We start from the raw sequence: 23,220 nt of genomic DNA on the forward strand, positions 1-23,220 counted from the left end.
CCCTGCTGGTGAACAAAAATGGTAACCTCATATCAACAGACAAGGAGAAAGCTGCGATAGTCAAAAACATTTTTGCCTCAGTCTTTGCTAACAATGGCTCTCCTCACCCCTACTGGTTCAATGGACAACAACATGGAGACCAGAGGGGTATAGCACCTCCCACTGCAGGGGAGGATCAGGTTTGTGACTACTTGGGGAACCTGAACATACATAAGTCTATGGGACCTGATGAGTTTCATCCCAGAATCCTGAGGGAATTGGCTGATGTGGTTGCCAAGCCACTCTCCATGATATTTGAAAAGTCATGGCAGTCAGGAGAAGTCCCTGGTGACTGGAGGAAGGGCAACATTGTCCTCATTTTTAGTAAGGGTAGAAAAGACGACCCTGAGCACTACTGACTTGTCAGTTTCACTTCTGTGCCTGGGAAGATCATGGAACAGATCCTCCTAGAAGCCATGATAAGGCACATGGAGGACAGGGAGGTGATTAGTGGCAGCCAGCAGGGCTTCAACAGGGGCAACTCCTGCCTGCCCAACTTAGTGGCTTTCTGTGATGAGGTAACCACATCAGCTGGACATGGGAAAAGCAAAACATGTGATCTATCTGGACTTCTGTAAAGCCTTTGACACAGACCTCCACAACATTCTTCTCTCTAAATCGGTGAGATATGGATTTGATGGGTGGACTGTTCAGTGGATAAGGGATTGGTTGGATGGTTCCGTTCAGAAAGTAGTGGTTGATGTCCAAATGGAGATCAGTGAGAAGTTGTGTCCCTCAGTGTTCTGTACTGGGACCAGTGCTGTTTAATATCTCCATCAATTATATAGTCAGCAAGATCGAGTGCACCCTCAGCAAGTTTGCAGATGACACCAACCTGAGTGGTGCAGTTGTCACACCAAAAGACGGGATGTCATCCAGAGGAACCTGGGCAAGCTGGAGAAGTGGGCCTGTTTAAACTTCATGAAGTTCAACAAGGCCAAGTGCGAGGCCCTACAGCTGGGTCGGGGCAATCCATGGTTTCAATACAGGATGGGGGATGACACAATTGAGAGCAGCCCTGCAGAGAAGCACTTGAGGGTCCTGATTGATGAGAAGCTCAGTATAAGCCAACAATGTGTACTTGCAGCCCAGCAGGCCAACCGTATCCTGGTCTGCATCAAAAGCTGAGTAGCCAGCAGGTCGAGGGAGGTGGTTCTGCCCCTCTACTCTGCTCTCATGAGACCCCACCTCAGTAAGTTTGCCCGTGACACCAAGCTGAGTGGTGCTGTTGTCACACCACAAGGATGAGATGTCATCCAGACGGACCTGGACAAACTGGAGAAGTGGGCCTGTGTGAACATCATGAGGTCCTACACCTGGGTTAGGGCTACCTGCAGTTTCAATACAGGATGGGGGATGACATGATTGAGAGCAGCCCTGCAGAGAAGGACTTGGGGGTGCTGATGGATGAGAAGCTAAACATGAGCCAGCAATGTGCACTCACAGCCTGGAAGGCCAACTATATCCTGGGCTGCATCAAAAGAAGCATGGCCAGCAGGTTTCTTTCCTAAGCAAGGAAAATAATGACTAAGCATTTTCGGAAATTCCAGCCCCTTCCTGCTGAGGAAAAACTTGGTATCCCAACTGAATAGCCTTTGCAGAAAGTTTGATCCATATGGATAATATAACAGTGTAAAACCTCCGTGAAGAAAAGCTCCAAATGAAAGTTTTATAAGAAAGAGGAACTGGAATGCCAAGTGTGTTTTGTAACTACTGTATCTGGAGGAACGTGAAGAATACTTTCTATCTTCAAGGGTAGAAGAAACTAGGCTTAGAAAGAGAAGGGGATGTAGTGAGTCAGGGGCTGCAGATATATTAAGAATGTACAGGGAAACACTTGTAAAATGCCTAAAAGGAGTTATGGCTTTTTCCTCTAAAAAGGTAATGCAGTTCATAGCCCAGCTGAAACATCTCTGTACCGATGCAAGCAGCATGCCTAACAAACAGGAGGAATTGGAAACTACTGTGCAGCTGCAAAGCTATGATTCAATTGCAGTCACTGAAACTTGGGATCTATCACATGACTGAAGTGCTGCAATTGATGGCTATAAACTCTTTAGAAGAGAGGCAAGGAAGAAGAGGAGCACAATTTGCCCTCTACAGGCTGATTGCACAGAATTGTCTTTGAAAACCAGCAATGAACAGGACAAGAACTTGTGGGTAAAAATTAGAGGTCAAGCCAACAACTGAAACCTCATGGCTGGTGTTTATTACCAGCCGTCCAATCTAGGGGAGCCTGATGATTAAGCCTTCCTACTTCAGCTGCAGGAAGCATCATGCTCACAGTCTCTGATTCAGCTGCAGGACTTCAGTCATCCCAACATCTGCTGGAAAAGTTGCACAGCAAGCTACGGGAAATCCAGGAGACCCTTGGAGAGCACTGAGGATAATTACTTAATCCAAGTGGCAGCCAGCTCTTTAAGAACACTTTTGTTACAACAGAAGACCTCTTGATTTCCATGTGTGAGCAATCAGGCAACAAGTGCAGGAGACTAGCATGGCTGAGCAAGAACCTCCTGGTCAAACTGAAGGGCAAGAAGGAAACGCACAGGCAGTGAAAACAGGACATGTACCCTGAACACAGGGATGTTTCCTGGTTGTGTTGGAATGGGACTGGGTAAGTCAAGGCACAGTTCAGGAGCTGAATTTGGCAAGGATGCAAAGAATAATAAGGACTTCTGCAGGTATGTTGGTCAGAAAAAGATTAGAGAAAATGTACCCACCCCTCCATCCCCTTCTCTGCTCTAATAAATGAGACAGTAAAACAAGTGACAACCAACATGGAGATGGCTGAGGTACTTAAGGACTTTTTGTGCCTCATTTTTCACTGGTAATCAGTCTTCCCACGTATCTCAAGTGCCTGAACTTAAAAGTGGAACTGGTGGAATAAAATCCTTTCCACTGCAGACGATAAGGTTCTAGACCATCTGAGGAACCTGAACATACAAAAGTTCAGGGTCATGAGAAAACTTGGTGACGTAGTTGCCAAGCTACTAGGAGGAACAAAATGAAACAAAAACATACACAGAGGTGCAAATCTCTACCCAGATGGCAATACGTAAGTAGTTTATAGAAGGATGTTATGAATAAGGAAATAGCTATCAAAATAGGAGGGAAAAGAACTGTAAGTGAAATTAAAGAGCTGTAAGTGAAATTAAAGAGCTTGAATTTGAAACAATAATGGCAGCAATCAGTGTAGAAGTACAGAATGAAAATGAATGCATACTCATACTTATTGGCAAGTTGCTAAGTAAGTGAGAACATTACTATGTATCTAAACGCAAAGTAGTACATGTACATTTTTAAGTTGCTCATACAACAGTGTTTTTAAAATAAGAACATGTAGATGCTACAAGATGCTACAAAAACCGTTTAATATGACCAAGAAAATATGAGTAGGCTGGGTGATTATTTTTTTTTAATAATGAAAAATTAATTGTGAGAGGTTCACTTACAGAAATTCACACCTTTACTTTAAAGAACGCCACAGCAAATGGTATTTTCTTCTCTGAAGAACAGTGATATTTTAGATTGCAAATAGAGAGTACATAAGCTAGTACTTGTGCACTAAGAGGTACATACAAAGGTTCTGAAAAACTGTCTTGGAGTCAGGAATCTAAAATATAATACCTAATACCTATTAGTAGAGCTGCAGTCCAATCTCTCAGTGTTGATACCACAAATATATAAATATCTATACCTATATCTACATATACAAACACATGCATATACATATATATCTATAAATGCATGTATATATGTGTGTATATCTATCTATCTATCTATCTATCTATCTAATCACTCTCATCTTTAACATCTATTCAAACTTTGGATAAACTGTCATAGTGCTTTTTAGATAAGCTGCTACTAACTTCTTCCTGTGGTAGCAGGGAGGATGAGGAGGCATGGAACAGTTATTTTTTTTTCCAAGGGTCATGCAGGCCTAAGTAATAATCCAAATGTTAATTATCCCTTTTTACCCCATGGTACAAGCAGCTTTGGCACAAAGTTCTCTATCTTTTTTTTTTTTTTAATTCTGACAAAATGACAGGGTTCAAATGCATCACTACAGACTGTTTCTATCTTTGACATCTATAAATTTATTAAAAGTCTAAATGACGTGACAATTGCAATAGCAGTTTTGGTGACCTGAACACCTGCCTAGGAACTTAACTGAGACTACAAAATTCATTCCTCGAAGCTCATTTAGAACATTACCAGCTGTTCTTTTTTTTCCCCTACTTACAACTGAAAGTACTAAGATGTATTAGTTTCTGAATATGTTAAGAAACAGAGCCACATTACAGTCAATATAGTTTTGGAACAGAAATCTAAAAAGGATTCTGTTATTACTTTCCTGAGCACACAAATCAGTTGTCATTACCTCTGCATGCTGATCCTTCTGTTTTTTTAAAGAAACATAATTCAATTTGTACCTCTATTCAAATAATAATAAAAAAGCATACTTTTGAAATCTCCATCCCCAAATGTCAATGGATAAGCTCCTGGCTTTTCAATCTTGTACATTTCCTCTATAAAAAGGATTTTACAATCATTTATTGTGTCTTCTGGGCCTCTGAAAAACAAAAAGAATAAAAAAATGCATTCAATGAGGTTTGTCAGGCCTAGATCCTGTACTGTATGAACCCTAAGCAATGGGATAAAGCGTTTTCTTCCTATCACTGATACTTTATTTCATTTCACACACTCAAAAAAATAGTGTAGTGCTGTAACTTCTTAGAAAAACAAAATACATATTTAAAATTCGTAGAAGGAAAAGACTACTCCATTACCCTCAGACTACCTGGCAGCTGAGTGTGTCCTTATTGACAGCCATCCATAACTTTGTAATTCTACTTCTAACACCTCAAAATATTTCGCTGGTTAAACACAGCAAAATAAACAAAATCATACCTTCTCAGATGCAGCATATCAAACATTATTATAAAAGTATAATGTCAGAAATGAAGCAGAAATAACTTAAAAGTCACAATAACAGTGACTTTTACTAACTAGTTTTTCTAACATTACTTAGAACCCACAGACTAAAAAAAGCAAAAGAGAACTTCAAAAGCCCTACTGGGACTTCTTAAATATTTTGGAAACCTAAAATCTAATTCTGCAAAGACACATACAATACTGAATTTTATACTGTGAGTAGTCCTGTTAATGTCAGGTTTCAGTACAAAATCTGTACACAATACCTCACTGATGAGTAACAAATACTCCATGACTCCACAACATCAATGCTGAAAACCTTGTAGAGAACTACTACGAAATATTAAATGTAGAATAAAGGTTTTCACCACCTCCTATTATAATCTCCTTGTATTTACTAAAATTCTAATTCAAATATAAATGTATCTAGGAAGAAAAGGTCATAAAAACACCAATATTCCCTTCTCCTCCCTCCTTGGGATGATGCTGTGCCTTCTTCAGCTGCCTGTACTATATTTTCAATTTAACACCTTATTTAGAACTAACTAGGAATTTTCATCATAAGCTGTATTGGAAGTATAAATTACTGAACACCACTGCTTTCATTGAATCACCTCTGTCATTATCAAATTCAGAACAGAGCAGTTTGACATGTGAGAAAGGAATTTACTATTGAGATATAGAGAGTTTTATTTTTTGAAGGGTGAGAACCAGCTATTAAAAAAAAAAATCTGAAGAAGATTAGGGTTTGTTGAAGTTTTCTTCAAATGTTAATCTAATTCTGTTGCACTGCTGCAGTCCCTGTTTTGTCTCTAGAAAAACACTTCAAAATCTGAAACTACACAAACAAATAAATGAATACAGACCACAAATACCATAGCTTGAGTTTTTAAGATTGTAAAGTTTTAATATTTTGTAGTTAAAGTGCCCAGTGAGCATCCTGCAACACAAAAATAAAATAGATTTTTTTTCTTATCTCCTGTATAGACATTTGATGTGCCAGGCATAATAGAGAAGTAGTAGCACACCGTTAGCCTAATTTTGAGCTAGGAAAGAATGAAGATTATACAGTTTCTTTAGTATTATACAGTTTTTTTAAGGCTTTTATATGAATGACAAAAACAAACTATTGCATTGGTTACTGTTCAGCATTTGAAGGCGGTTGTGCAAGATCCTGCTAGGCAAAGCTGAAGTGCCTTGCACCATTACAAGTGTCTTTTTGGAAGCAGGGAAATAATGGCAATGAATAACTGTAAAGATAATGATTAAATATTGTATTATTGGAGAATAGTTTTCAAATAAAGACTGCCATTAGGTTAAAATACTATTTTTCTTTCAAATGTTAAGAGTGTAGAAAGGCCAGAGAATATGTCTGAGTCAGGCAAATCTTTTAAACCCTATTTGTAGGATATCTGCAAGAAACAATCCCAGAGAAAACCTGAAAATCCTTCTAGAAAGTCATCAGGTGGCATATCCCTATAATGATCTAGGCTGAAAAACTAAATCAAACTGCAGATGGGTAGGGAAATAAATAAGGATAATGGCAGCAACAGAACACCAGGCTCCAGAAACACCAGGCTTTGGTCTAGGATCTACTTCTACCCGCTCTACCTCTTTGTCTGCTCCCACCACTTCCCTTAGAGCTGTTTAATTTACCCCCTTCATACTGCATTTTCTCCAGAAATTTAGAAAGCAGTTGTCTTAAAAAAACAAGTTTTCATCATGTAATTCTCCACATACAGTCTATAGACAAGAAGCAAAGTGGCAAAACTCACAGACATTTCAATCCACATCTTTGGGAAACAAGCCAAACCTGAGCCCAATAAAACATTTATTAGGAGTAAATTCCATTGATACCAATCTTAACAATTAAAATTACTTTTAACCATACTGATTATCATATTGTTTTCTTCAAAGTTACCATGAAAAGATGTATAAGTTGTTTTAACAGTGTTAGTGTTCCAAAAGGCATTACAGCAACGTTTTTGTGAAGTATGCAGAAACACAGATTTTTATCAATCTTAGTACAAAAAAATCACATGTAAATTACCTCAGCCACGAAGTGCAGAAGTGCAACATTTTTTTTCATATAACTAGTTAAACACAACAACTTCTCTTACTTAATAAAACAGAACACAATTCAAAATACAAAAAATAATTCAACTGTTTGGAGGGAACAATTGGAAAAAGCATGTTTTTTCTCATAGCACTGGAATCCTACTGACACAGGCAATACTATTCCCATATCTAGATGGAACTGATAAAACAGATGGAATTAATAATTTCTGTACCACATATTAGGTCATGGTAGATATTCCTTCTCTTTTGTGCACCTCCTGTATTTTTTCTTTGGGGTAAGAGCACTTAGAAAAGAGGTTTTAGGCCACCTATTCAAAAGATATTCTATGTTTGAACCACAGAAAAGACTTTATTTTCTGCTACAGGTAACACAGAGAAAAAGCACATACTATAATATAACTTTACAAGGCTGGTATCTTCCAACCACAGCTGCGTAGCTGGAACTACAGAGGAAGATCAACTACCGTTGTCACAAATGATGGCTAATAATAGCCTTGGTTGAGCCTTACCAAAGCGGAAAATCTCTGCTCAACTAGTTACTCTTAAAATACTAATTCTTCTGCCAACTACACATACAAAAGCTTTAATAATGACCAGGCTATCCATAATTTGCCTTAAAAATTATGGTCATCCAATAAAATAGTGGTTATATTGTTCTGTCAAATACACACAAGAAATACCACCTTTCTCCATTTCTTCACCTTACTATAACAAAAATGAGACTAAAAAAAATCCTGGAGCTATACATCACTCATAGTGAATGAGACTGTATTTCTATTTCATGCAATTACGCTAAACCCTTTAAAGAAATTAAATTCCAAAAACAGAGCCAAACCCTTCAATATAAAAGAATTCCTAATACAAGTTTTCCTTTAAGACAGGTTAGCCATAGCCAGATAGTAACCTTCAACTGAATCTTTTTATACCCGTACTTTTGCACACACAAACGTCTTTCATTAAAGCCTTCAAGGTTGCAAAGCACTCTAGACACATGTAATCACAGCTGATCAGAAGTATGACAACTGGAAATTATCTCAGATATTTCAAAGGTCAGCTTTCAAGAAAATAAAAGCTGCTAGGTGACAACTCTCACACTGCAAAAACACTATCAGTTGTTATAGTCTGAGAGATTCAGACACAATTGCCAGATCTTTCTTTGGAATTTTCTGATTTTATCACCTTACCATATTGGAAACATAGAAAAATATTTCAACACACACCGAGAGTCAAAATACATAGAATCATAGAATTGTTTGGTTTGGAAGGGACCTTAAAGATCATCCAGTTCCAACCCCCCCGCCATGGGCAGGGACACCTCCCACCAGCCCAGGCTGCCCAAGGCCCCATCCAACCTGGCCTTGAACACCTCCACGGATGGGGCAGCCACAGCTTCCCTGGGCAACCTGTGCCAGCACCTCACCACTCTCATTGTGAAGAAATTCCTCCTTATGTCTGGTCTAAAAGTGCCCCTCTCCAGTACATATCCACTACCCCTAGTCCTATCACTACAAGCCTTTGTAAACAATGCTGAATAGAAACAGGAAAATAATTACTAATTAAAAATACATACAAAGACTATATTCACACAAAGAATCCTAAGGAAAAGTGTTTAATAAAAATTTATCTTTAGGCATCCTAAAAGGAAAACCTTACTCACATTAAGCCATGTTTACCACAGACAACTAGTTCATTTGTCAGCCTCTATGGTTACTGTTAAAGGGCGTTTGTTCAGGTCAAACAATCAGCCACAGAGTAAAATCTAACAGAATATAAAGTTGGCTATCCTCTCCAACTCTATAAATTCAGTCAACAAACAACACAAAAATCAAAGCAGAACCAAATATACTACCACTTTCAGTATGGCTTTTCATATGCACTGATTTGTATACATCCTATTTATAATCAATTACCCTCTATTGTGCTTTTGCAAAGCTTTCAACCAACAACTCTTCCATTTTCTCCCACATCATCAAACAACAGCTGGATAACTTCTTCAGAAATATGCCAACAATCTTCTCAATATTACCATTCCAAATGCTTGTAAAAACTTTCACTATCACCCTCTTAGAAGTGACTGAGCCACTAGAACTCATCTAGTCCATGTACCAACAGCATTTCATTGCTTCTTTACACTTTGTTCTTCCACATTGAACAGCTCCTTGAACTTGTATGCTGACTAACTCAACATCCACTTTCTAAAGTGTAGAACATTTTTAAGCCACTTTTCTTTGACTTTGGAACAAGAGAAACTATTCCTGGACTGAGTTAATGAGCAATTGTTTACCAACTTTTGTTACAAAAATATTAAATTACAAATACTTTAAAATCATAAGGCTAGAGAAATAAATATGTGCCATTGTAACCAACAATCTCTATTGTACTGATTCTATTGTAATCTCTATTGTACTGAAGTGAACATCATGACATAATTCTGGCTTTTAAGAGATTTCTATAGAGATTGTTGGTAAAACATGCATATTTCAAAAGAAGTTAAATGCAAAATCCCTCAATCTGACATGAAATATTGCAATGTCAAAATTACCAGTGGGTGCTTTACATTTAAACAGTAACTACAACTTAGGCTAAGCTGTAGTTTCAACAAATTGTAAACACACATCTACACAGAATGAAACAAATGATAAATATAACCATAAAACATTTACAAACCTCACCAAAAATTACTGGAGATTTGATTTTAAGTAGGCTTGTTTTAAAGGCAACTTAGAAAATTTTCCCACATGAAGACAGCTTATTACATCTATGATTTGACAAAATTCTGCTAGGTTGCACTTAATTACATAGAGATTCTTTTATTTTGTATTGTAAGCAAGCAGGAAAACTGACAATATTTTTAAGACTTTTTTCAGAACATTACACATCCATTTGGTTTATCATGAAAATGCAAATGCACAGTTACAAAATGGGACAGAGTTAACTGTGCTTTTAATTCAACTTTATTTTTATTACACAAGCCACTACAATGGCATAGGCAGAAAACAACTCTTCTACTATACAAAGATTTTATTACTATATATCATACATATATGTATATATTATATATCCATGGTTTCAGTACATGGTGGGGGATAGTATGATTGAGAGCAGCTCTGTGGAGAAACACTTGAGGGTGCTGACTGATGAGAAGTTCAACATGAACTGGCAGCGTGCACTTGCAGCCCAGAAGGTCAACCACATCCTGGGCTGCATCAGAAGTGTAGCCAGCAGGTCGAGGGAAGTGATTCTGCCCCTCTGTTCCTCTCTCGTGAGACCTCATCTGGAGTACTGTGTCCAGTTCTGAAATCCCCAACATAAGAAGGACATGGAGCTGTTGGAATGGGTCCAGAGGAGGGCTGCAAAGATGATCAGAGGGCTGGAGCACTTCCCATACAAGGACAGGCTAAGAGAGTTGGGCTTGTTCAGCCTGGAGAAGAGAAGGCTCCAAGGAGATCTTATAGCGAGCTTCCAGTACCTGAAAGGGGGCTACAAAAAAACTGGGGAGGGACTTATTCTTAGAAAGACATGTAGTGATACAATGAGGGAAAATAGCTTTAAATTGGAGAGGGGGAAGATCTAGATTAGACATTAGGAAGAAATTCTTCATGATGAGGGTGTTGGGGTGTTGAGACACTGGCACAGGCTGCCCAGGGAAGCTGTGGCTGCCCCATCCCTGGAAGTGTTCGAGGCCAGGTTGGATGGCACCTTGAGCAGCCTGGTCTGGTGGAAGGTGTCCCTGCCCATGGCAGAGATGGGGTGGAATTACATGATCTGTAAGTTCCATTCCAAGCCAAACCATTCTATGATTATGTATATATTGCTAAGATTAAAAAGAAAAAAAATGCCCATCCTATTTTCCAGCATATATTGAAAACCTTACTATTAAAATCTTTTTAATCTAATATGAATACTTACAGTCTTTAAAAATAAAATAAACAAAACACACACAGAGAGCTCCCAGACCTACAAATTAATTTGTAAATATACATACAAGCCAGTCAGGATATTACTTTTTTAAATCTCAAGAGTAGGCATAATGCTTGATGCATTTATAAACCAATATACCATCATTCACAGTGCCGGACTCCGGAAGCAAAGATTTGGATGCAGGGACTATCCTTTTTACCTTAGCCTAAGATCTGTAAAGGAGATGAACATAAAAAAGGAAGCATAAACTTGGTACCTGGGAAATAGGGAAAGCACTGGCCTGAGAGTATAGCGAGTCACATTGTCAGATCTCAATATCTATTTAAAATAGTGGCTCAAGAGCAAGATGCTGCCCTATGGCATGAAATCCACTGAGGAGCCAGTGTTACAGACCGCAAATGAGGACCAACCCAGTCCACCCCACTGCAGTGTGGCCACACATAGACCTGTCCACAGTACTGCAGGAAAGCCTCCTGGTGGGAGAGGGAGGTGACGTGACTGGCCACCACTGCAACTGCTCCCTTCTTGAACTCAATTGCACTTGTGGCTGGCACTATTACAACACTAAATGGGCCTCCACAGTTTCCAAACACAGGTTCAAACATGCCAGGGTTAACACACACTTGAGAGAATGTCCATAAAGACCAAGGAAAAAGACCAGGTTGAAGATCCACAAAGATGGACCCAAAGGGCTTATACATGAAAAACAAAGCTACAGGAGCTGTGCTTAGTAACACAAGAGCAGCTCATTTCGCTTCTCTTATGTGTTTGTGAACTGAACTGCAAAACTCAGAACAATACAAAGAGTCCACTCAAGACCATTCCAGGGGGTCTGGACTAGTTAATAAACTGTCCTATGCTAGGAAAAGGCAGAGGAACAAACAGGTGATTCTCACGAGAAGAGGTTAAAAGATTCTATCCAGATGTTATGTTACAATTTCTAAAGTAGATGCAGCACATTTATCATGAGCTTAGATATGGTTATGGAAGACTAATCAGTGTACTCAATTCAAAAAGACATGAGAAGCACCTCCCTTCAGAAGAAAAACTCACAGGGATACTGTCATGATGGAAAGTTGTTCCAGAAAACAAAGAATAGCAAAGGAAAAGTCTTGAAAACACAGAAACATAGCAAGTACGCGGTACAATAATAAAAATAATACTAACCAAAGAAATTGAGGTGCTGGGCCTTGGATGAGACCTGGACTGGGACTGACTTATAAGATGGCTCATTTAAGAACTAACACAATAGGACTAAATACACTGTTTGCTGACACAATAGGATTCAACTCCTCGCATGGTAGAGGTATTTTTACTGACAGTGACTAACTGTTGAAATAGCCGGCTGACAAAATGTCTATGAGAAATATTTTAAGAAACCCAGCCAGCTGCGACCTCGGCTCTGGCCAGGCCCCAACCCAACTGGGTGGAGGGTGCACCACTAGATGTTTCCATGCAAAGAGAAATCGCAAGCCATCTTGACTCGCCAGTTGGTGATGGGATATAAGATAGACCCCAAAGTTGGAGGCTTTGCCTGCCAGAGGACACTCTGGGCAGGATTTTTCCCACTTCCAGGAAAAATGTTTCCAAATCCCCACCATGCAATGGAGCCCCCCAACATTTTTGGATCTGGATGACAGTAACGTATTGATTAGAGCAAGCGGTGATGTATTTTTTTCTCATAATCATTATTTTCTCTATCATGTATTAACGTTTAGGTGTATTGCCTTGTGGGTTTTGTATTAGCCTGAACATCATTACTTTATAGTGTTGTTTGTTGTACGTGCATTATTCTATACTTTTGTTGCTCATTTCTTGTATTGTGGGGAGGGGGTGGGGGTGTTGAATATTAGCAGTAAAATAAGTTTAAACCTTTATTCTGGTGTCTAAATTTAATCGACATCCTCAATCACCGTAAACATAAATACTTAGCACCGTCTTGCAGCAAGACAAACTTGGTGTCAGAAGTGGGATACAAACAAAAATGCCACTCTTTAAAGCCAAAGTTAACACGTCAAATCCACCCCATGTTCCAGGGTGGGAAGACACCTCCTATAGTTCGCTGGCACAAGAATTGCCTAAGGTCGGAGAACCATTCGAACCATGCCAGAGTCAGTTAAAAAAAGCTGAACCATTGGATGTTTTAATTGTTTAGCCAAAAAACCTAATGAAAAAGAAAAAGAAATTGCAAATTTGGGTAGACGAGGGTGGATTTTGTTGACCGCATACAGAAAACAACACCAGAATAAAGAGAAATAAACAAATTAATAGATTTAAGCTACTTTAACACTACTCCCGCCCCCTAAAACAACTGAAAGAAAACCTGAAGGCATCTACTATGAAGTAGTAAATACAAAGACATTTCCCTTAGAATGCTTCAAACTGAATCAAAGGAAAATAAGAATTACTTGCAAACAAGGCCAAAACTGTATTTCTAGTCTAGAAAATTAGCAATGAACACATTATCACTTCTTGAATGTACGTGACAGCATTAATACAATTAAATGCTTGACACCCCTGGTTGTTCCTGTTAGGTACAGGACAAAACTCTTCTCACCAAGAATTCCTGAAAGTGAACACACAGTGACCTATGAAGAGAAGCCCCAATTATTTGGCATTTAGAAGGCAGTTGCTCATTTTTGAATGTGTTCATTCCTTGTACTGCCCAATTCTCTTCAGACAAATTACATCAACTACCTCTGCCATCATAGTACTCCATTTAATTGCCCAATGGCTATTGCATAATGGTAATACAGCCCTTCTAGGACTTAGGTGTATGTTTGGCATCTGTGATGATGCCATTATTATTCATTTTAATGCAGACATATGAAAACGTTTGTACACTTTTGAGTAAAATTGTGTGACAGATTCCTCAACAAGTGAGGAAACTGTGGATGGGGTAGGCAAGCAAAGGGCCTGGGGTGATCAGAAGAGAAGTAATATAGCAATCATCAAAAAGAAAGAAAAAAAAAAAGAGAGAGGAAAAAAAAGTGGTCACTTGATGTGTAAACGTGTGAAGAAATAAGTGCCAGTAGAAAAGCCTTACAAGGAAACCTCTCAAGCCTTTTCTGGGGAATCAGCACACTTGGGTGCCGCCCTGAAACATCTATACACTAATGCATACAGCATGGGGAATGAGTAAAAGGACTTACAGAAGTCTGTGTAATTACTGCAGGCCCATGACCTCGCTGGGATCGTGGAGACGTGGTGGGATAGCTCCCATGACTAGAGCGGTGCAACAAATGGATATGGGTTCCTCAGGAAAGAAAGGCTACAAAGGCAAGAAGGAGGAGTTGCACGTTTTGTAAGTTCACATCAGGAGTCAGCAGAGTGTTCAGGTCAAGATTAGTAGACAAAACAACGTGAGTGCTATTGCAGTAGGTACCTGCTACTGACCTCCTAATCAGGGCCTTCTTCAGACATTTGATGGAAGCTTCATGTTTATAGGGCCTGGTTCACACAGGGAACTTGAAGCATCCTGATATCTGCTGCAAGAACAAAGCAGAACACAACCAACCTGAAAAATTTCTGGAGTGCAGTGATAACAACTTCCTGACCCAGGTTATCAAGAAGGGATGCTCTGCTAGACCCCGTTACTTACCAACCAGGAAGAATTGGTCACAGGACATTAAGACCAGAGCAGTTTGAAATGATGATGATGATATGATGGAATTCAGGATCCTCAGCGCAAGACAAAGAGCAAGACAACTTTGGATTTCAGGACACGAGACTGTAACCTTATCAGCGATCTTGCTTGGAAAACCTCATGGGATAAAACTCTGGCAAGAAGAAGGGTCTAGTAGAGCTGGTTCATATTCAAGGATCACCTTTTTCCAGATGGATGAGGGAGGAGCTTCCAGATTAAACTCAGATATTAAAGTAATAGGCGGAAGCAGGGCCAGCTGACCCAGAGGGAGCATGGAGTCCCTGTCCAATTATGTATGCATAGAGTTGGAAAAGCCAAGATCTACTTTGATTTGAACCCGGCAAGAGATATGAATGGCAACAAGGAAGGATTCTAAAACTATAAAAACAGGAAACAAAAACTAGACAAACTGTAGCCCAACTGCTAAATACCACAGGGTGCCTGAAGACAATAAACACAGAAAAACCCAAGGTACTCGGTGCCTTCTTCACCTCTGCTGACTGGTAAGACTAATGGTTCAGGAATCCCAGGGCCCTGAGACCAGAGGGGATGTTTGAAGCAAAGGAGACTTAGCCTCAGTGGAGGAAGATTAGGTTATGGAGCACTTCAACTTGGACATAGAAAAGTCTATGTGGACTAATAGGTTGTAAGCCTGAATGTGGAAGGAGCTGCCTGACATCTGGACAAAGCTACTCTTAGTAATCTCTGAGAGGTCATGACAACAGGGACCTTGCTGAGAACTAGAAAATATAAAATGTCACTCCTATCTTCAAGAATGAAGCTCTGCTGACAAACTGGTCAGACTCATATCAATCCCTGGGAAGATGAAGGAGCAAATAATCCTGGAAATAATTTCCAGATAGCAGTGCAAGCAGGTGATCAGGAATTTTAAGCATGGATTTATAAAGCAGATATCATGCTCAAACTCCTTAACAGTCTTCTACAATGAGGTGAGTTGCTTGGAATATGACAGAGGAGAGCAGGAGATGCTCAGTAAGGTTTTCAATACTGTCACCCATAATATTATCACATATAAGCATACAAAGTAAGGGTTAGTGAGTGCACAGTAAGTATTGAAAACTAGCTGAATCCACAGGATTGTGACCAACAGCATGAAGTCCAGTTGAAGGCAAGCCAGTAGCACCCCAGGGGTTGACCCTGGGGCCAGTAGCACCCCAGGGGTTGACCCTGGGGTCAGTACTGTTTCACATACTCATCAGTGACCTGAATTATGGGAACAGAGTGGACTCCCAGCAAGTTCACAGATGATACAAAACCAGGACCAGGCACCAATATACCAGATGCATGTCCCACCTTTCAGAGTGACCTGGATAGTAGAACAGAGGATCTCCATTACATTCAGCAAAAAGAAATGCAAAGTCCTTCACATAGGGAGCACTCCATGCCCCAAGACATGCTGAGTATCAACTGGCTGGAGAAGAGTTTGGTAGAGAAAGACCATAAACAAGCAGCTGACCATAAACCAGTAAAGGTGCCTTTGTTAGCAAAAAAAGTCAACAGCCTCCTCGACTGCATTAAGAATATTGCCAGCAGACAGAGGCAAGGTAAACATTCCTCATTGCTCAGCACTGGTGAGGCCAGGTCTGGGCTCCCCAGGGTAAGGCAGACATGGGCTTAAAGGAGTAGTTCGTTAAGAAGGCCACAACATTTTTTAAGTGACTGGAACATATTTGATATGTGAGTGTTTAGCCTGTAGAAAAGAAGACGCATGTGTGGACGGCACTTATCCACGTGTATAAACAGCAATCCAGATTCTTCTCACTTGTGCCTACTGTCAGGATAAGAGGTAACACGCACAAACATGAAATTCCATTTGACCAAACAAAACAGCTTTTTACAAGGTTTGTCCAGAGGGGTTGTTAAGTCTCCACTCAAAGATATTCAAAACCCAACTGGACATAGTCCCAGACAATCTGCTCTAGCTGGCCCTCTGTGAGCAATCTCAAGAGCTCCTCTGCATCTTCAGTGATTCCCTTAAACATACACATATATTTCAACATCACTTTTTATTTTCATAATGCTTTTTCTAACATAGTGCTCACCACAATTTGCACACACTCTGCCTTTTTGCATTTAAGTTTGTTTTCTTTCTCTTCTGTCTGGAATTACTTTCTTCAGTGGGAACAAATAAAGCTTCAAAACACTTCTAAAAATCACCCCTGAGAAAGCAAGTCAAAAGACTCTGTGGTTCCAAGTGTTTATTAAAGAAACAACAGTGTTACAAATACTGAAAATATGCTTTAGGTACTGAGAAAACAAAAAAACCCACCTCAAAATCCAAGTCAACTCATTCTTCATCTTCAAAAGGTATTCTCTTATGGCAATTATGAAATGGTTATGAAACCCAAAACATTTCAACCCTTGATACTTACACTTTGTTGTTATTAAAGCAATTAGTGTTTTAACACATAACAACCAAATTACTGAAAACTTAAGCTATTGAATGCAATCCAAAGAACCAATATTCTCCATTTCTCTTGTCATAACTTATGTCCACTGTCTCTGGTCTACCTGCCATGTACTGCTGTGCTCTGCATCTTAGCAGCCCTTTGCAGTGTGTTCATTCTATCTAGTTTATATGTCTCTTTTGGGGTACTGAGGTACAGGAGCATGTGTGTTTGGTGAAATCTAATATTCTTGGTGCAGACTATTTGGTGGTTAGTAAAAGGAAATAAATAACTTTCCCCAGTTTTCTAATTATCCTCCTACTCCAGAACTAGCTGAATGGCAGAGCTCAGAGGGCTGCATTCAGTGGCATCGAGTCTAGTTGGCAGTCTGTAGCTAGCCGTGTTCCCCAAGGGTCAGTAATGGGCCCTGTCTCATTCAACATCCTCATCAATGATGTGGATGAGAGGACAGTGCGTACCTTTGGCAAATTTACTGATGACACAAAAGTGCGAGGAGTGACTATAGACAAGAAGTCCGTGCAGTGGTCAAGAAGACCTAGACAGTCTGGAAAGCTGGGTGGAGAGGAACCTAGTGAAGGTCAACAAAGCAAGTGTAGAGCTTTGCCCCTTGGGAGGAATAAGCCCCTGCACCAGTACAGGTCAGGGGCTGACCTGCTGGAAAGCAGCTTTGTAGAGAAGGATCTGGGAGTCCTAGTAGACAAGTTACTGATGAGCCAGCAGTGTGCCCTCATGCTTGAGGCAGCCAATGGTATCCCAGGGTGCATTAAGAAAAGTGTGGCCTCCAGGTCACGGGAGGTTATCCTCCCCTTCTACTCTGCACTAGTGAGGCTGCATCTGGAGTATTGTACCCAGTTCTGGGCTCCCCAGTTCAAGAAAGACAGAAACTGCCAGAGAGAGTTCCACAGAGGGCCATGAAGATAAAAGACTGGAGCATCTCATTTATGAGGAAAGGCTGAGAGTTCTGGGTCTGTTTATGCCAGAAAGGGGAAGACTGAGAGGAAATCTTATCAATGCTTACAAATATCTAAAGGGTAGGTGTCAAGAGGATTGGGCCACGGTCTTTTCAATGGTGTGCCACGACAGGGCAAGGGGAAATGGGCACAAAATAAAACACAGGAAGTCCACCTGAACATGAGGAAAAACTTCTTTAAGAATGACAGAGGCCTCAAACAGGCCCCCCAGGGAGGTTGCGGGGTCTCCTTCTCTAGAGGTATTCAAAACCTGCCTGGATGCAATCCTGTGAAACCTACTCTAGGTGAACCTGCTTTAGCAGGAGGATTGGACTAGATGATCTCCAGAGGTCCCTTTCAACTCCTACAATTCTGTGATTCAGTGTGGTACTGTGATTCTTTACATCCAGCCCAGGTACTGTTAGCCTTCCTTACATACTGCTGGCTCATGTTCAGTCTGCTGTCTCCCACAACTCCTTATCATCAGAGCTACTTCCCAGCCAGTATTACTGCAAGAGGCTCTGCCTTCCTTGGTGCAAGAAAACTCTGCATTTATCCTTATTGCATTTCGTGAGGCTCTTGTCAGCCCATTCCTCCTGCCTGTCCAGGCACCTCTGATTGGCAGTACTATCCTTGAGTTACCATCAGTTTGGTGTCTCTGCAAATTTGGTCAGAGTACACTGCATTGCCAGTTCCACACCGTTGCTTAAGATACAGAACAGTACAGGTCCCAGAATACACCCCTGCAGTTCCCTGCTTGTTATCACTTTCCAGGTAGTCTACAACTCATTAACCACTCTCCTCTTTGCCTAATCATTCCATCTTGTCTTTTTCTTTAAACACATCTGGTTGCAGCTCAGCATACCCTTATTACAGGACACAGACAGAAGACCTACTACAAGTTGAAGTAAATGTCACCTGTTGCTCTCCCCTTGGCCACAGAGATAATAATAAAATGCAGCCAGACTTGCAAGACATGATTTGCTGCTGGAAAAAAATCCACCTCATCTATTCCAAATAATTTCCCTTCACATAGCCAGCACTTTCCAAGAGGACTGCCCCATGGTCTTCCTCAGACTGAAATAAGGATGACTGGCTCTCTTGAAGATGGACACAATACTTGCCCCTTTACAACTGTCACTAATCTCTCTGGTTTCCACAACTTTGTAAATGTAGTATAGAGAAGCACCACTATGGCCTTAGTCAGCTCCCTCGGCATACTTGGATGCAACCCATCTATCTGGTCCTATGGACTTGTATTGGTCAAGCTCTTGCAAGCACTCCTTGTCTCGGGCCTCATCCATGGTTGAGGACTCTCTTTGTAAGCTTCCACTAGGCAAAGCTACTGAAGGCAGCTTGTCAGTGAAGACTAAGGCAAGGACAGTGTTTGTTGGTATTGAATAATCTTTTTCACCAATAGATACATGTTTTCTTTGTTCAACTCTCTATTGACAAAGCAGTGGCAAAAGCTTCCTGCATTGCCCTTGCTGTCTCTTCCAAGTGTCAAATCTCAATGAGCTTTGGTTGTCCCAACACCATCCTTACATGCTCAAAATTCCTTGCTGACCTTTTGCACTAGAGCTAAGTCATGAGCTTCCTGTTCAGTCTTGCCAGTCTCCCAATACACCTACCAGTTTCTTGAGAATCAGGACAAACTTGTCTTTGCATTTGGTGGAGATTGTCCTTAAGCACCTAGAGTGCATTGAAGATAATTTCTTAATGCAGCTAACAGACACCCCCACCCAAGCACATGCAATACTGGACCTGATGGTGACCAATGTGAGCTCATCAGTGACATCAAGATAGAAGACAGCCTGGGCTTCATCAATGACACAGTGAGATTGAGTGCACCCTCAACAAGTTTGCAGATGACACCAAGCTGAGCGGTGCAGTTGCCACATCAGAAGGATGGGATGTCATCCAGAGGGACCTGGACGAGCTGGAAAAGTGAGCCTTTGAGAACCTCATGAGGTTCAACAAGGCCAAGTGCAAGGTCTGACACCTGAGTTGGGACAATCTGTGGTTTCAATACAGGATTGTGGGGGTGCTGATTGATGAGAAGCTCGACATGAGGCAGCAACATGCACTCACAGCCCAGAAGGCCAACCGTACCCAGCAGGCTGAGGGAGGTGATTCTGCCCCTCTATTCTACTCTTGTGAGAACTCACCTGGAGTATTGTGTCCAGTTCTGGAATCCTCAACATAAGCAGGATACGGAACTGTTGGAATGGGTCCAAAGGAGGGCTACAAAGATGACCAGAGGGCTGGAACACCTCCCATATGAAGACAGGACATTTTACAAAGGCTTGTAGTGATACGACCGGGGGAATGGCTTTAAATTGGAGAGGGGAAGATTCATTCAGGACATAAGGAAGAAATTCTTCACGATGAGGCTGCTGAGGTACTAACATCCAATGTTAGCAGCTCCGATGTTAAACAGTAGTTTAAACAGGTTGCCCAGGGAAGTTGTGGATGCCGCATCCCTGGAGGTGTTCAAGGCCAGGTTGGACGGGGCCTTGGGCAACCTGATCTAGTGGGAGATGTCCCTGCCCATCCCATGGTTGGGGTTGGAACTGGATGATCTCTAAGGTCCCTTCCAACTCAAATCATTCTATGATTCTATGATCTGTCAGCTCTTCTAAGTTGCTTTCCCCTTCACAGTTACCTCTTATGGGATCCTACCAACAACTTCTTGTGTGCAACTGACATCTGATCTACTAAACTCCAGCGTCTATGCTCTGCTACCCTTCTTTCTCAGTTCCATCAGAATCTTGGTATTTTGTATTTCACATTCAGTACAGCCAAGTCTACTAGCGATCATCTGATCCCTAAGCGACTGTTGATAAGCAGATCCAGCTGTTCACCTATCCAAAACCTGTATTAAGAAGCCATTGATTACATCCTCCAGAGAGCTTGAGAGAGAGACTACTCCTGTTGAAGTGTTATCCAGCCAGAGGATGTCAAGTAATTTGAGTCCTGCATGAAAATCAGAGCCTGTAATACAGAGACTTCTGAAGAAGACTTTGTTCTCTTCCTCACCCTGATTGAGCTCTAGACCAGACTGTTATCATCCCACTGATGAGCTCCCTATATCCAAACTTCTTCACATCATGGTAGCCCTGCTCTCTTTATTTTTGCCTTTCCCGAGAAGTTTGTATCAATTCATGTCTCACTTCCGTCCATTTTGTGAAAGCAGACTGAAACACTCCATCAGTTTCACCATACTGCCAATTAAGAACAGGCAATGTGCAGGGAAATGCCACAAAGAACAAATAAATAAATTTTTATGCTCTTTTTAAGAACTGGGAAGAGGTAAGAATCGAGAGATAAAATATTTCTTCCATTTAAGATGAGGAAGCAATCTTAAAACTGTAAGCCACCCATTCCTCTCTGCACAATGGAACCTCCTGCAGATTTGTCCTCTTTAAAGCAGGAAGACAAAGTGTTCAGGAAAACAAAGCTTGTGGAGCTTCATGTTGTTAGTCATTCCTGTTATGGACTGTGAGACTATTACTTAAGGCCATGTATCACAAAAAAGAGCCATCACTAGCTGCAGAGACCACAGAAAAGCAGTCCACAGAAGTGCTTAAGAAATTCTAGGCATCACATCTACAGAATCACCATGAAAAATCCCAGCAGGCAAAAATGCCAGGACAAACAGAATTTATCTTGATTCAAAATCTTGATTTAGCCGACTGAACATAAGCCAGCAGTGTGCCCAGGTGGCCAAGAAGGCCAATGGCATCTTGGCTTGTATCAGAAACGGCGTGACCAGCAGGCCCAGGGAGGTTATTCTTCCTCTGTACTCGGCACTGGTGAGACCGCTCCTTGAATCCTGTGTTCAGTTCTGGGCCCCTCACCACAAGAAGGATGTTGAGGCTCTGGAACGAGTCCAGAGAAGAGCAACAAAGCTGGTGAAGGGGTTGGTGATTAGGTCTTATGAGGAGCGGCTGAGAGAGCTGGGGTTGTTTAGCCTGGAGAAGAGGAGCCTGAGGGGAGACCTCACTGCCTTCTACAACTACCTGAAAAGAGGTTGTGGAGAGGAGGGTGCTGGCCTCTTCTCCCTAGTGACAGGGGACAGGACAAGAGGGAATGGCCTCAAGCTCCACCAGGGGGGATTCAGGCTGCACATTAGGAAAAAATTCTTCACAGAAATGGTTATCAAGCACTGGCAGAGGCTGCCCTGGGAGGTGGTTGAGTCACCTTCCCTGGAGGTGTTTAAGAGACGGGTGGACGAGGTGCTAAGGGGCATGGTTTAGTGTTTGATAGGAATGGTTGGACTCGATGATCCGGTGGGTCTCTTCCAACCTGGTTATTCTATGATTCTATGATAAAACAGTTGTGTTGATTCAAAAGGAGGTCTCTTCTTCAAAGGAGGTGATGAGCTCCACTGAAGTAATAAGGAAAATAAGAAAATAAGGAAAAGAGGAAAGAGGGGGACAAATTCACCCTTTCAGAAGTTTTGTTGCCTAGAGAAATATGCCATTTTTATGTCTGTGCAAGAAAGCTGAAAGCAAGTTCTTCAGCAATTAGAATTCTTATTACTAGGATACCTGCACATATAGCATTAGAGCTATTTTTAAAAAACAGCTCCAAGTAAACATTGTTAATATTCCACTTATCAGCAAAACGTCTTCCCAGATCAACCAGCAACAGCCAAAGACATTACAATAAAACAAACTGGGAAGTTATTTTGTGTAGAAAATTACACCACAAAAGTATGCAAGCATTAGTAAAGGATAAGCCACATAGACAGAAATTCTAGACCTAAGGAAGAAACAACATTATGAGAACTACATTAGTGGGCACCAACAAAGTCTGACAAAACAACTGTGATGTGTCGATTATCACAATACATACTGACACGGATAGGCAAATAACAGTACCATACTTAAGTATCAAAACAAGGTACAATTGCCAGTAACTTTTTTTGACCAACTAGACAGAAATCCACAGAAGCACAAGAACTCTTCAAATCATTGAGAACAATGTGCAAGTCTCGTTTCACTGTTAGTTCACTGATTTATAATGTGTCTAAATTCTGTATCTTTGCAAAGCTATAAAAACAATATTATGTATGACTTCAAAAATCAGATATGACTATGAGTAAATATAATAAAAATGGAAAAATATGTTCAGAAGTAGTAAAAGGAGCAGCTAAAAGTAAAATCTATGCCAGCAGCATGAAGGCCAAGAATACAAGGAGTCTAAAAGAAGA

The 23,220-nt window shown here is 40.8% G+C and overlaps 1 protein-coding gene across 3 annotated transcripts in view; it reads right to left on the minus strand.

Annotated features, from left to right (window-relative positions):
* The window catches only part of UHRF2 (ubiquitin like with PHD and ring finger domains 2), a 92,042-nt gene that overhangs the window by 26,756 nt on the left and 42,066 nt on the right, over positions 1-23,220 (minus strand). For all 3 annotated transcript variants that reach the window (XM_069881243.1, XM_069881244.1, XM_069881245.1), the window contains exon 5: positions 4,506-4,615. In XM_069881243.1, coding sequence (XP_069737344.1) covers positions 4,506-4,615 — 110 coding nt within the window. The remainder of the gene's footprint in view (positions 1-4,505; positions 4,616-23,220) is intronic.

Source organism: Phaenicophaeus curvirostris, chromosome Z (assembly GCF_032191515.1).
Source record: "Phaenicophaeus curvirostris isolate KB17595 chromosome Z, BPBGC_Pcur_1.0, whole genome shotgun sequence".
NCBI lineage: Eukaryota > Metazoa > Chordata > Aves > Cuculiformes > Cuculidae > Phaenicophaeus > Phaenicophaeus curvirostris.